The sequence below is a fragment of the Bombus affinis genome, chromosome 2 (assembly GCF_024516045.1).
Source record: "Bombus affinis isolate iyBomAffi1 chromosome 2, iyBomAffi1.2, whole genome shotgun sequence".
NCBI lineage: Eukaryota > Metazoa > Arthropoda > Insecta > Hymenoptera > Apidae > Bombus > Bombus affinis.
In genome coordinates, this window is record NC_066345.1 from 16,486,386 (window position 1) to 16,500,282 (window position 13,897).

The 13,897-nt window shown below is 53.5% G+C and overlaps 1 protein-coding gene across 9 annotated transcripts in view; it reads right to left on the minus strand.

Moving 5' to 3' along the window:
* Positions 1 to 13,897, minus strand: part of LOC126928691 (uncharacterized) — a 238,600-nt gene that overhangs the window by 37,495 nt on the left and 187,208 nt on the right. Inside the window, exon 3 of one of the 9 annotated variants that reach the window (XR_007716898.1) lies at positions 13,369 to 13,873. The exons of 6 other annotated variants lie outside the window; for them this stretch is intronic. Coding sequence is in view for 1 of the 3 variants with exons in the window: in XM_050744333.1 (XP_050600290.1) it covers positions 369 to 411 (43 nt within the window). In the remaining 2 variants the exon portion in view is untranslated. Of the gene's footprint in view, positions 1 to 368; positions 528 to 1,191; positions 3,039 to 13,368; positions 13,874 to 13,897 lie in introns of those variants that run through there. 2 more of the 9 variants (XR_007716900.1, XM_050744333.1) reach the window with 2 other exon arrangements.

Genomic DNA, 13,897 nt, shown 5'->3' on the forward strand with positions numbered 1-13,897 from the left:
ATCGACTAATTACCATACCGGAGAAGGGAATAGTAAAAGGCAGCAAAGGGTCGAGTATCAGCGAGAAAGAAGAGACAGAAGCTCGGCAGAAAGATAACGCGTCTTTTCGCAGGTTGTTCGGTAGGCGAGGCACGAGGTAAGTTTGGCATGCATCGCTCGCTCCTTCGAGCAGCCAACAGCCATCTATGGAATTACCCCGATGATTAATGGTACGGCTGGCTGCAGGCACCCTTTCCGAGACGTTCTTTCCCCTGGCCGCGTTCGCCCTTGCCCACCGCCTCCACCGCAGGCCCTTCGAGAAGGGCCCATCGCTTCGAACTGTTTGGCCACGGCGTAAAAAAGTCCGCGCTATGTTAAACCCGTCCTACCTGCCCGTCCGTCTACCGTGCTTCGTCGTAGCTCTTTCCCCATCGCGTCGCGTCGCCTCGTGCTCGTGCTGGCCCTCGGCCGCGTCGCGTCGCGTCGTTCGACGTTGGTCGTTGATCGTTGGTCGTCGTCGTCGACTGTTTTTCTCTTTCTCCATTCCCAATTCGATGCCTATCGTTTTCTGTCAACGTCCGCCTCGATCCACCGCGCACGATTAAGCCTGTACGTTGGACGGGGAAACGAGCCGAGATTCCACGGGTGTCGCGCTTTCAAACTTTCTAACTTTTTTTTCGCCACCAGTCTCCCTCGTATCTGTACGTCTGGCTTTCGTCGCTACCTACGCAACAGTTTTTCTCTCGAAGAGACGCTATCGTAACGACAGAGTCGACGAAATCACCGCGCGGATGATCGCGGTCTAATCCTTGACCGACAGATACGAGGAAAACGTGGCAGCAGCGGCACAAGAAGAAGGAAAAGAGAAAGAGGAAGAGGGCGGAAGAAAAAGTAGAAAATGACGAAGAAGGGGAAAACGAGGACGTGGAACGTTGGAGGAAGAAAGAGCGTAGGAAAGCGTAGGAGAACGTAGGAGAGCGTAGGTAAAAGCGAGGGCAAAGTAGAACGAGAGGAGCCGTAAAAGAGCCGCTGGCAGCACGATCGACGACAGCAGCACGCGGTCGAAGGAAGGAAAGAGATACCGAGCGAATTTGGGATTGCATGTCGACGAACAGTAAGACCTCCCAAACAACCCCGACGGGGGCATCTTCCCTGGGAATAGCAGTGATTCGGGGGAAATGTGCAATATCTTCCGTGATCGGGTATTATTACCTCGTGATTACGGGTTTTGATCTAGGCTAGAAGCGTCTACGATCTCCCTTCGTGCCTCTCGTCGTCCTTCTTCGTTTCCTCGAGGATATTTCCAATGGCGCAACACACCGCGACGATGCGCCTTCGTCGAGCCACAGAGAAGCTCCGTGGCCTGACGAAACGAGTCTGCGTCTCCTTGTTCTCCTCTTTAGTCGTAGTCATTGTCGTCTTCGGCGCCCTGACCGTCGTGCGATTCGTGACGAGCGCCACTGGAAATCGCCGTGAGAAGCAGCCTGTCGTCTCTCTCTCCGTCTTCGGCCCTTTGTCGCGCTTTCCTTCTCTGTCGCATCGCGTACCGATTACCACCGGCCGGAGTAGCAATGAACGACCTGTGCCGCAATGCCGTTGTACCATCGGCGACCGTGCGGTTTCTCTCGTTTGGCTGTGCCACGAAATCGTCGTAGTTGGCGATCGAGCGGTAAACGCGACCGATATCTAACGGTGCTGGTCTCGAGTCGATGGGATCGCACGATCTCTGCGAGCGGCGAGCGTGAATTCGGTCCGCGGTAAAGGATTTCGGCGAGGCATGCGAATCGGCGATTGCGAAAGAAAAGTCGGATCGATGGGGAACGGTGGTGGCGCGAGCGTTAATTCCTGACATCGTCGAGCACACACCTACGAAATGATTCTGCCTGTAAAGACTAAATAGGCCGTTTTCTGCGGTAAACCCTTCAATTACCTCGGCGCTGATGTTCCCCGGGTGAAAAGGAATCAGCGAACGAAGGACGGGCAGAACAGGATGTGGAATTGGCGCGCGGCGGAAAACACGAGACCGAAGGAAGCGGGCGTAGGTGCCGGTGTGAGAGAAGAAGGATGCACGTAGAGGGTAGCCGAGGGCCGGCCGTTTAATGACAGGTAGCACGCGAGAGACCGCGCGGTTCGCACGTAACCTGCTACTTTAGACCACCGTACGTGGAGAGATCGAGCCAGCCACCGTGGAGACATTGGCGTGTGACGAACGCGGCGACGATGATAAGGGGTGAACGGCTGCCTCTACGGGGAAAGAAAGGTGACGAGCGAGAAATCGAAGAAGCAGCCGGCAGAGAAGAGACAGCCCGCATTGCGGAACGATGCGCAACAGCTGCACCTGACACGTCATTTGCAAGGAACTCGTATCAGCACCGGCGATACCTAATTATTATTCCATGTGCGCGAGTGCGTGCATGCACGCTTTATCCTTCGCACAGAGCCGAGTCTTTGCGCGCCTCTTGTCTCGTCTCTCGTCCCGTCTCTCGTCCCGTCTCTCGTCCCGTCTCTCGTCCCGTCTCGTCTCAACTTTGCTAGCCATTCGTCTTGGCACTTGGCGACGTCCACCCGTCCATCGGATTCGCGCTTCTCCGCCTCGCTCCCAAACAAGGCCCACAACCTTCCACCACGGGATTTATTCGGTTTCTAAGTCGGCGCGCACGCGACGTGGTTTATTCACGATCTACGGGAATTCTCCTATTGATATTATCTAATCCTGTCGATCCACCGGTCGGGGGAAAGTCCTGAGCGTCTAATGTATTCCCATTCCAGGCACACGTGACGCGCCGCTTATGCGGAATTACATCGCGCCAACACAAGCCGGCTGGTGTTTCGTGGCCAGCCGCCACGCCATCCACCATTTGATTTCTTCATCGCGAGCTCGTCTTTCCCTCGGCAATGCTTTTGCTCGACTCCTACGCGCAACGTTTCGTGCCAAAACACTTTGGAATTTGCGACAAACGCGGTGGCGGCGACGTCCACGACCACGACCACGACGACAACGGCGATGACGAATCATCGACGATGGACTCCGCGGAGTGTCGGAAAAAGAAAGGGGAAAAAGGGAGACGAGATCGGAACAAAGTTAAGTCGAATTTCCAACGGCAAATTCGTTAATGCACCGGCAGCCGGTGCCTTTTGTGCGGAGGATCGGCGAGGGGTCGAAAAATCGCTCTGGGCATCGAAATTAAACCGTCACCGCTCGATCGTGGCCAAGTCTTGGAATGAAATTGTCCGTCTAATTTTATCACGCCGGGTTTTAAAATGATGGAAGGTCTCTCCGGGATAAGCCCAAGGGGATCCGAGGTCGGCTTTAATAAAGAACCTCCTGGCGTATATACGGCTACGATGGAGACTCGTACGCTCGTTTTCGAACCAGAAAATGCGTAAATCCTGCGGAATCCTCGCGGCTCTCGCCAACTGAATTATTTTACGTTCCGCCGTTCAACGTTTAACGTCGCCCTTTTTTCCATCTTATCCTTCGCCCTCTTTCCAAGGAGAGAGAGAGAGAGAGAGAGAGAGAGAGAGAGAGAGAGAGAGGCAGAGAGGTTCGCCGGAGTCGAACGCCGTACGTATTTACCGCGTTACCGTTCTTTGACTCTCGTTTGGCTTTCGCGCGCGTTGATCGAGATTTCGCGCATCGGTTGGCAGTTTTCACGTAAACGTTTTCGAGCGTTCGTTCAACGGGAGAAAAGCTAGAACAGCGGAGACGAGGTCGGCCAAAGGGGGGAATAGCTGGAGAAAATGGAAAAGTTTTCAGCATTAACAAACCGATTCCGTAGTTAAAATTCCTGGCTTATCGCGAAGGAGCTCGCGCACGTTCCAGGTTCGAAGTAACCCGCGGAAGCCATTTGCCAGGCACGATGGGTAATTAGCGCGCGGAACACCGATTCGTCGAGATAGCGGTCGGCCTTCCTCTTACGTAACAGCTAGCCGTGCGCAAAAAGTATCGACCGTCCACCTATCTGCTGGCCGTATCCCGTGACCGCGGGTCTCGCTCGTTGCGTACACAGATAGCGTAAGTAGCTTTTAACAACGATTCGCGCGAATCGTCCTCGTGTCTCGCGGTCGATCGAGATAACCGCGCGATTGCGTTTGCCCGCGCGGCATTACCCGGAAGCAGGAAAAGTCGGCAGGCATTCTCTCGATTGCCCGTCACACCCGTTCACTTGGCCGGACCGACGTCACCCTGATCGCGACGTACTCCTATCGTTTTATCTACGCGGCTTAATTATCCACTTCCTTCGTATCGTCTATCGTTTCTTGTCTTTCAAGCGATCGCGCTCGAGACGCGTGAAAATTATACCATCGGCGGTCCTCCGGACGTTTCGCTTCGCTCAGCCAAACGCGACCGGCTCGGGACAACGAGTTTCCCGAATTACCGACACGGAAGCGAGAAGTTGCGAAAGGCGCCGGCCCGCTTTCGCTCGCTTCGCGTGCAACTCTTAAATCTCGTAATTCGCGAGATAATCGCCGATGGTTTATGGGTTTCGTGTCGGGTTAACGAATAGTCGAAGCGGACCACGGCTGGTCCGAATCCGGCGAAACGACGGCGTAAAAAATGCAACGATAATCGTAAAGCGAACGAAAGCCGCTTTATTCCGGCCGATACGATTCGCATCCGCGGTGGCGAGAACACGGTGGCGTTCCCGGTCGCAGCGTTACACATGTTGCTCTTAAGGTTTAGTGGTTATTATCCTGGCATCGGCGCTCTTATCGACCATGCAAATCAAATCGTAAACGGCGGAACGCTGGAAACTATTCGTGGTCCGATTACGACTAACGGAACGAAAGGCAATAATGCCGGTGTATCGGTTTTACGATTACAGATATCATCTAAACCCCGCGTCTGACCAACCATTCGGTATTCGTTTCTTTTTGCCGAAAGTCGAACAAATCTAAAACCGTGTCGTAGCCGGATGTAGCCACGTTTACGATCATCGAATCACTGTCACGATCGTTCGATTCTCGTAAAGATTCCCGACGATTCGTAAAACCGTTGAACGAAACTCGAAGCAACAACCAATGGGCTCCATTTAGATAAGAAGCTGAATGGAATACACGAATAGAGCTAATAAAGCAGTCGAGGATCGAGCGCGAGCGACCGTTTCAATGAAATGGCCCCATGGGTGATAGCAAGGGCACCCCATGACTGCCACGTGATTAAAACTGGCGTTGAACCGTCGTTACCAAAGCCACGGGGGGCTGATTGCCGTAGGAGGGAGAAGGGTTCCCTTCTTCACCCTCCGCTTTAGACTAATTTATCGGAACGTCCTCCACGTCCGAAACTCTTTGGTTCCGTTGCTATTTTCGCGATCCTCTCCTCCTTCTCCTCCTCTTCCTCCGCCTTCTTCGCCTCTTTCCTCTCCACCGTCGGATCCACACGTGCTTTTTCCTTCTGTTAATTCGCCAATGCCGCTCTAATTCTTATCGTACATGTCAGAAATTTGTAACGGCCTGATTACTACTCGTTATCAGACCGGAAAATAAATTGCGCTTTGACAGTATCGTCGATACTGTTGATCCGCGTTGACGCCCGTTTTAGATAACGTCTCGTCGGCTATAATATTTTCCGACGAGAATTCGAATCGACCAAGGTCGAGATACGTCACGAGGTTGATCGGCAAAACTAAACGCGCATTAAGCGCCCGATAAAACGTATTTTCGTAACCTCGTGCCGTTTTTGAATTTCGACAACGTTACCGTTAGCTCCAACGAAGTTGCCAACGTCGTATTATCGATCTCCGTACGAAAGCTCGCCAAATCGCCCGACCAATAACGACAACCGTTCGATTTCGTTCGCTTCGCCTGGAATTCGGCGTTTCTAGAGCAGAGGCTGGCAAGTAAGGCGTTTAAAGAGGCGAGTTTCGCTAGAATTAGCGACGCAACAGCGTGCTCGCACCGCGTTTTACTCGTTATCGTGGCACGCACAGAATACGTTTTCACTATCGCTTATTGTTGGTTAGCCGCGACCTACATGCATCCGCAATTATTCCTGTTCCTTCTCGCGAAAGGAACTCGCAGGTGCGTGGCGATTCGACGATACGCGCTCGACCAGCGTGCCAGCCGACCGATATACGTCTCGTGGAAAGCGCATTTGTCAAACCGTTCGCCGAGAATTTTATTTTTCCGGCACACGCACACGCACCGCGCGTATTTTTAATTACGATCGGTGTAACTGCGCCTCTGGCAGCGGGAATCCAGGTCGAGTCGACTTCTCCAGAGCAAGCGGCGACCGAGCCACGACGCGAAAAATATCGCCGAGAAGCGGCTGCACTTTCGAGGAATTTTCGAAAGAAGGAGGAAGGGTAAGGTCGCGGCGTCGCGTGGATGGTAATAAGGGACGTTGATACGTCGAGGGAGCGAAACGGTGCGCGGGGTATCGCGTGCGACACCGAATCGGGCCGGCCACGGAGAATCGGTCGACGTCGCTTCCCCTCCCTCGGCGTCTCCTTGACAAGCGGGTGTTTAATTGGCGTTGAAACCACCGGTGTGACGGGAACACCGTGGCCGTGTCGTCGGCCGAATGCCCGAATGCCTATAGCCTGCGGGATTCAGGGGGATCCGCCATCGCTGGTGCGTTACCACGGGGAACCCGGTAATTACTCGCAGCACGCAACTAGCTACGACCGCGTACGTGCGTTCGCCGCTCTTCCCGCCTCTTTCCCTCGTTCTCCCCGTTTCTCCGCTCCACTCTCCTTCGTTGTTCCGTGTCGCGTCGCACCGCGTCCTTTCGTTTCCATTCGTTTCGACTCGTTTCGTTTTGCGGTGGACGCAAACCGCGTAATCGCACGCGAATCGCACCGCTTCGAATTCGCGGCCATCGTATCGTCGCCGCCGGACGCTCCCAAGCGACAGGACGTCGAGTCCATCGGTCTTGCTTGTTTCACGAGGCGAGCAAGCTTCGTCGATGGTTCCGGTCGACGAACGAACGAAAGTTTTCGTCGTCCCAATCAGTTTTCAGGAAGCCGTTGGTACGATCCCCTCGCAGGTTAGCCAGATAATCCACCATTTTGAAGCAGAGCGACAGGAAGCCCGATAATTACGGGAGCAGCGTGCGAGTAGAAAGAAAGCGGCGCGGAACGATAGCGATGGCGGTGGCGATGGCGTCCGTCGGGTGTCGGGCGTCGCTTACGCGACACGCGTCCCTCCTACGCACTCGCCGCCCTTTCCCGTTACCATCTCTTTCGTATTTGCGAGCTTGTTTGTCCGGCACTCGCGATAACTCGACTCGACCGAGGCGGCCCGGCGACGAACAACAGGCCAGGATCCAGCCCGTTGATCAAACGACGCGTAACTAACCTTGCAGCAGCGACCAAACGAACCGCGAACTATTCGTAATACTTTCGATTTTACAGATCCGTCAGGCTGATCGAGCGCAAGTTCAGCCGGGGCTACGAGTCATTAAGTAAAAGGAGCGCGGGCACGAGCGCGAGCACGTTATTAGCGCATCGGTGATTAGTCTACCGGTTGCTCTCACATTTGCATGAGTTCATGAATTCAATCGCTACCATTTGCCTTGGAGTCAGAAGCAGAACTCGCGCAATGGGAATCCCTCGGTGCCGCTTCTCAACGCGTGCAAATCGCCGACTATTCAATCACCGCTCTAAGACATTGCTTTCAACTTTTATGCAGCTGTCTGACGTTAATGAGAAAGCCACGCACTGTTTTGCGTTTTTACATAACAAAGAATATTTCAGAGACCGTGTTACGCGTCTATTTTAAAGACAATCGACTTTCCAGCCGCGTTAATCGCTGCGCCGCAACCAAAAGCCAAAGCTCCAGCTGGCAAGGATAATCGGTTTTCGAGGCTAGGATGCATCATCGTCACCGATGAATCGACTGTCGGATTCTTGCAAACATCGCTGCGGGAACGCGTGCCGCGATGCACACAAATTCACGGCTAATTATTCGTCCGCTCTCGTAGTATCGTAAATCTTAATGAATATGCTCGCAGCGAATGAAAAGCAAAAACGGCGATTATTTTTATGGTTGCGTGAATGGATGTTAAACCGGTACGCAGCGTTCCTTATTATACCTGACGCGATAACGCTCGTCGGGGCATTTCGTAATAATACGCAGACTCCTAAAGGTCTTTGCGGTAACCGCGATATTTCTCTAGGCCATTCTATAACCTTTCCTCGCTTCCCTCTCGAAAGAAACGCGCGAATCGAACGTAACGGCAGGCGAAAACGATTTCGTGGCACGAACGCGGCTCCAACACCTACCGTTACGTAATTCCGATGAAAATTGCATCGAGGGAAAAGCGATCGATTCGATGCTTTCTCTTTTTCAACGAAACCGCATCGAAATCCCAAGGAGAAAGAGCCAGCCGTGCACGGACAGGCCGGGGCGCGAGCGCGAGTTTCCTGCTCGGCGTACAGACCCTTAAATAATCGTTTGACCGGCGCGATTCATCACGAATCCGAGATATAAACCTTGGAGCGGAATTCGCTGGTAAGAAAGGTGCGAGTGGCAAGCGTGGACATTAATTTAACGGTGCACCGAGGCGGCCCCGCCGCTGGAATTCCTCGGGCCGAAACGGGTGCAGACGTTCTTTTATACGGGGACTTGTTCGTACGTAAAATCGCGTCGGGATACCATAGCCATAGCCATAGCCTATGTAGGGACCGGTGGCGTCTTCGTTCTCCATAAATCTCCCTTAAGAAAATACGCACAGCGACCGTTAAGTAGAACGTCAAATAATTGGAAGAGGTGGACGAAAAACGCGCGCTCGATCGGCCCGTTTCTCTTTTCGAACGAACGAACGAACGAACCGACGAATCCAAGAAAACGCGGACCCGTAGGAAACTGGCGATAATCGGCTATTTCGTTCTCGTCGATTCGCTTCGATGGTTTTTGTCGGGATGCCCGTTTACGCTTTGTCGGACAATTATCCGACTAGTCTATTATTGCGTCATAAATTGTAATTAGCGGTCCGGCAATGCGATGCATTTAACTAATAAATTCATTGGCCAGTGTGGGCAAATTAATGTATGGTAATCCGGTAGATTCCGTCACCAGTTGAAATTAGATCAGTTACCGGAGAGGGACGGCGGCGTTTGACGAATCGTACGGAAAAATCGGATAATATGTTTGTCGCGTTAGGATCGTTTAACATCGAATAATCGTTGATAAAGCGCTTGCAGTTGGCGCTTGCAGTTGGAACTCGAAATGGCAGGCAGCGTGGGCACGGCAGAACGAAGAAACAGGAGGTAGAAAAACAAGGCGATTAAACCGAAGGAGAAAAGAAACAAATCGCGCAGCCCTTACCAACGCGATAATTCGTTACGGTCCACTTGTAACGATAGCCGTTCGCCCGTTATCCGTTCTGATCTCGTAGTAGATCTTCGAGCCTATTAATTACCTTCGTGGAGGAAGAGGTGGGGTAGCGGCGCGCCTTGTCGGAGAAAAGGGGGTGCTGGGACACGGGGGTAAAAGGCACTTAGAGTAAGAGTGTATAAAGCTGGGCGCGCACCCTCTGCTGCAGGCGAACGAACAACAGACGGGTGGCCGCTTTGCCGGGGAGAGTGGGGAATATTTAAAAAGTAATATCAATTACATTTGCATATTCACCACCCACCCATGACCCGCCACCGTTCGCCACTCTGTCCTCCGTCCTTTCCTCCTCTTTCTCCTCCGTTAGGCCCACCCCTCTTACCATAGGGGCTGTGTGCACGTTTCACCCTGTGGTGGTTATCTGTTGAAAAACTACCTGCACACCTTTTACTCGGCCTGGGAACTGCTTGCTGCACGACGCTCGACGCTGATCAACGTGGACGACGTGCCGCGCGAGACTCGATCGTCTACCTTTCGTTACGTTGGCGTTTTCCGGAGGCCGGAAACTTGGTCGTGCGACGAAACCAGGTCGCTCGTTCACCTTCTCGACGACGCGTGTGCAAGAGCGTCGCGACGAGGCCGAGAAATTTGGACGCGCGATCGAAACGGTCAGCGACGGAGACAGAATTTCGGAAATGTAAGGTTTTCGGTGACAGAAACGAACAAAGGAATCGTCTGCGCTGCTAGATTCTTATGGAAACGAGGAATATGAAAGGGAAGGAGCGTCGTGGACGATCTGCCGTTTCCTCGGTCGTCTGCTCGCCGAGATTTCACGAGAATGACGAGGGGATGGAGGCTGTTGCGCGCTCCAACGAAGGCTCGCTTGTATCGGTGTAAATCTTTGTTTGCAGGAATTTACGTAAGGGCAAAGCAAGTCCCCGGCAGCGAGGCGCCGCAATACGATAATGCGATAACGCCTCCACCCTCTCCTCCAGATTCTCCGTTGCTCGCAGCTTCCCCTACCTTCTTCCAGTTCTCCATTTTCAGTCTACGAAACCCCTTCTCTCTTTTCAACGAGGATTTCGCTATTGTGCCTGTGCCGATTGTTACTTTACCCAGCCGTTAACATAACAATACGCAAATGCGGCCCGGTCCTTTCGTTTCTTCGTTTCTACCGAGCTTCTTTTGTCCCTTTTCCCGCGTCCTCGGCTTTTTCGCGTCGTTCCTCGATATCGCGGCGGTTATGAAATTTCGCGCACAACACCCCCCTTCCGACAACCTCGCCGGCTAACGAAAGGTTATTTTTCCAAGGATCAGGCCGCGAGAAGGTTAGAGACTTTACGCGGGAAACCGTGGAAGGTCGGCGAGCAAAGATATCGTGTAATCCGGTTAACCGACGTACCTTTTAATTAACAGTGGCGGTAAACAAAGTAATAGTTCGGGGGCACGATCGTTTCCTTTTTTCGCGTGGTTCGCCCTTAGCGCGAAGGTCCGGGAAACCGAGGAGAGTAGTCGGCTAGCAAAAGGAAGGGGAGGAGACGCGAAGGAGCGAGCTGGAACGAGAAGTCAGAGCACTCAGCGTGGCTAATTGCTCGAATCATTAAGAAAAAACATGAAATCTAAGCCCCGGTTCTGCCGCGCGGACTACAGTGGGAAGCCGTAGATAGCGATCGCTCGCGTACCGTAATGAAAATAATCACGGCAGCCCGGCAACGATAACTACGTTTTAGCCCGAGTTATTACAGTTTCCCGCAATCCGGCTCGTTTGTCCTTGCGCCGCGCGATCGAACGTTCCACCGAAACCGCGGTTTCTTTTTCGTTTCGCTGCCTCGTTTCGCGTTCCTCGTCTCGCTCTCGGATGCCGTAAACCTGCCCGGACGATTCCCATGGCTTTCCCCTCTTCGATCCGCCAGCGATCGATATTTCGATCCAAAGACGGCGAAAAGTCGTTGGAGGGTCGTGACGATGGTTGCGGAACCGTGGTGCAGGCTAGATAACGCGCTATCACGAGAAAATACAAGCGTGGCGGGGTAATTTCGCGCAATTATCGTAACTCGTAGGATCGTGTTTCTCGAGCGTAAGAAAAATTGCGGGAATAATTAGGCTGGCTGTGGCGTCGGTTGCAACAGCGGCCGATGGAAGGCGTGAGTACCAAACAGCCGGCTCGAATGACGCTCCCGCGTCCGCCTGCAGGCTCAGGTGGCTTCGCTCTTCGAGTTTCCATTGTGCGTACTGGGGTGCATACATTATTTTCGTCGGCTTCTTTGCCCTCCGCGTGGCACCCACACTGGGCAGGTGTTACCGTGCACCCTGGTACCCGTCCTCTTATCCTCGATAACTCCGCGACCGAATTTATTGCCGGACAGCCTCGTTTTCGTTGCTCCGGCTAACGATTGTTTCCGACCTTGCTCGATACGGGTCACAGCGTCGTACGAGGACGAGAACGAGGATCTACGACCTACGAGGATGTTCCACCGAGTCATGCTATTCTTCGCCGACACGATCCGACCATGTCCGACAAATCGGTCGATCTCTTCGATGTCCTTGATGGCTAATTAACACCTTCTTTCGAGTCGTTTCGTTCGGAAAGCGAGAGGAAGAAAAAAAAAGAATACAGAAAAAAGATAGGAAGTAGGAAAGGAACGTCTGGTTGGTGAATCGAGCAGGACACGAGTCTCGGTGGTCGATACCGGGAACGTAACGATGAAACGGGGCAAAGTCTCTCACGGGTTCGAGCCGGCAAACCGGCGTTCATGGGAACACAATTTGTGGCAGCCGCGCATCGCTGTGTACGGTGCCGTCGCTTTATTTAGATTTTATTTCAGTAAAAACCTCGTCGCGTACGTGACGGCACGTATGTACGTATCGCATCGCACCGCACCGTGCGGTCCGCCTTCGAGCGACCTTCCTTCGTCTCCGTTCTCGCGATATGCCTTCTTCCTCTCGTAACTTTGCTATAGATACAACAGTATCGTTTCTCTGCTTAACATAGACGTCGAGGAATCCTGCGAGGACTCGTGTGCAACGTAAGAAGAGCAGAAAAGCAAAGAGTGGTTGGCGTGCTCGCGTGCGCAGGTGCAACGTAATAGCAGGTAACCGGAACGGATATAACGCGGTAGACACCTTTGCGATAAATCCACAAGGTTCGAAGCGTCTAGAACCCATCATTTGCGAGGTACGAAACGAGCAGAGAACGCGACGACAGGTAGCGATTAGTCGTAATATTCGAACGGAAGATTCTATCGATGGTCTCGGGGAATCGAGTGGAAGGAACGATCGCTCGTTGGGAATAGGCCTCGCGCGCTCTCGGCAACGCGCTCGATCGCTCGGCCAAACTACACGCCAGGTCTCTTCGATAGAGGTGTCCGCGTGGTGGTCGAGTGGATGTCGCGTCTCGCGGCTGGATAACTCGATACGAGAGTATTTACTGCGAAAAGTCTGGAGGAGAAGAACGGTGATGGGCGATCCGGCGAGAAGAGTCGAGGTTAGGAGGCAGGAGGACGGAGCAGGAGAAGAAAGGAGGAGGCGGTGGAAGGAGGTGAGGCCTAATATGGCCGCCATCCTCTGTATTCCGGTCGTAGACGGAGAGGCAAGCAAGCAGGCGCGGCCCCAAAGGCAGCTTTCAATGCCAGTCATCTCCCGGAATGCGCCTCAACGAAGCGTACTTTGTATTCCTGATCCGCGCTCCGCGCTAAGACGAGAAGGCCTTCGCGCGATCTCTTTGAGGACACGGGGCCACGACTCGGCTCGGCTCGACTCGGCTCCGCTCGAGCCGACTTATCCACAAGACGAGACGAGACGAGACGAGACGAGACGAGACGAAAAGCGACGTGGCGCGACGGCACTGCGATGTTTTCGCCACCGATCATCTGCCTGCCTCTCTTTCTCCCCCTTTTCACTCTCCCTCTACCTCTCTCTTTTCCTCTCTCGTGTTCCTCTTTGCGGCCATTTTGACTCTTCAAGGCGCCACCTAGTCCGCTTCTCCGCTTCGTCTACCGTGACGACTACCGCGCGCAGCGCACTCGCGATCGCCGTCTTTTCTCTTAGTTTCGAAGTTCGAAAGGCGGCGATAGCTAAAATCGTACACAGCGATTCCCGTTCGTCTTCACCTACCTTCCGTGTTCGTCCGTCTTCCCGCTAGGGGATACCATCGCTATGATTCAGTCGAACAGATAGATCCTCCGGATGTCGGCGCGGCGACCAAGCACGTGACTCTTTCGACGTGCGCTAGACACGTGATCTCCGACGTACACCTTGGAACCACCAACACCATGCACAGACCAAGACGACCAGAGCCACTTAGATTTTTCACTGAGCGGTTCGAACGGATAGACTCGAATAGACTCGAGTAGACTGCAGTCGATTTCCGCGACTCGAGCAACCACGGGAAACGGGCGAAGGAAGAGCGGAACGTGGCGTGAACGCGCAGCTAGCCAGCAGAGAGAGCACACCGGGGTTCCTGGCAGACAGGGAGAGGAATACGAACTAAGGGTTCTATATCCATCCTACGAGCGACGAGGAGCTGGGCCGAGTCGAGCATAGCATAGGGAGCAGAGCAAGGAACACTGGCACCACTCCTGGTAGGGGTAGCCGACGTCCGTCCCGAGTCTTTCCTCATCTGCAAGTCGTATAACCGAGCTAA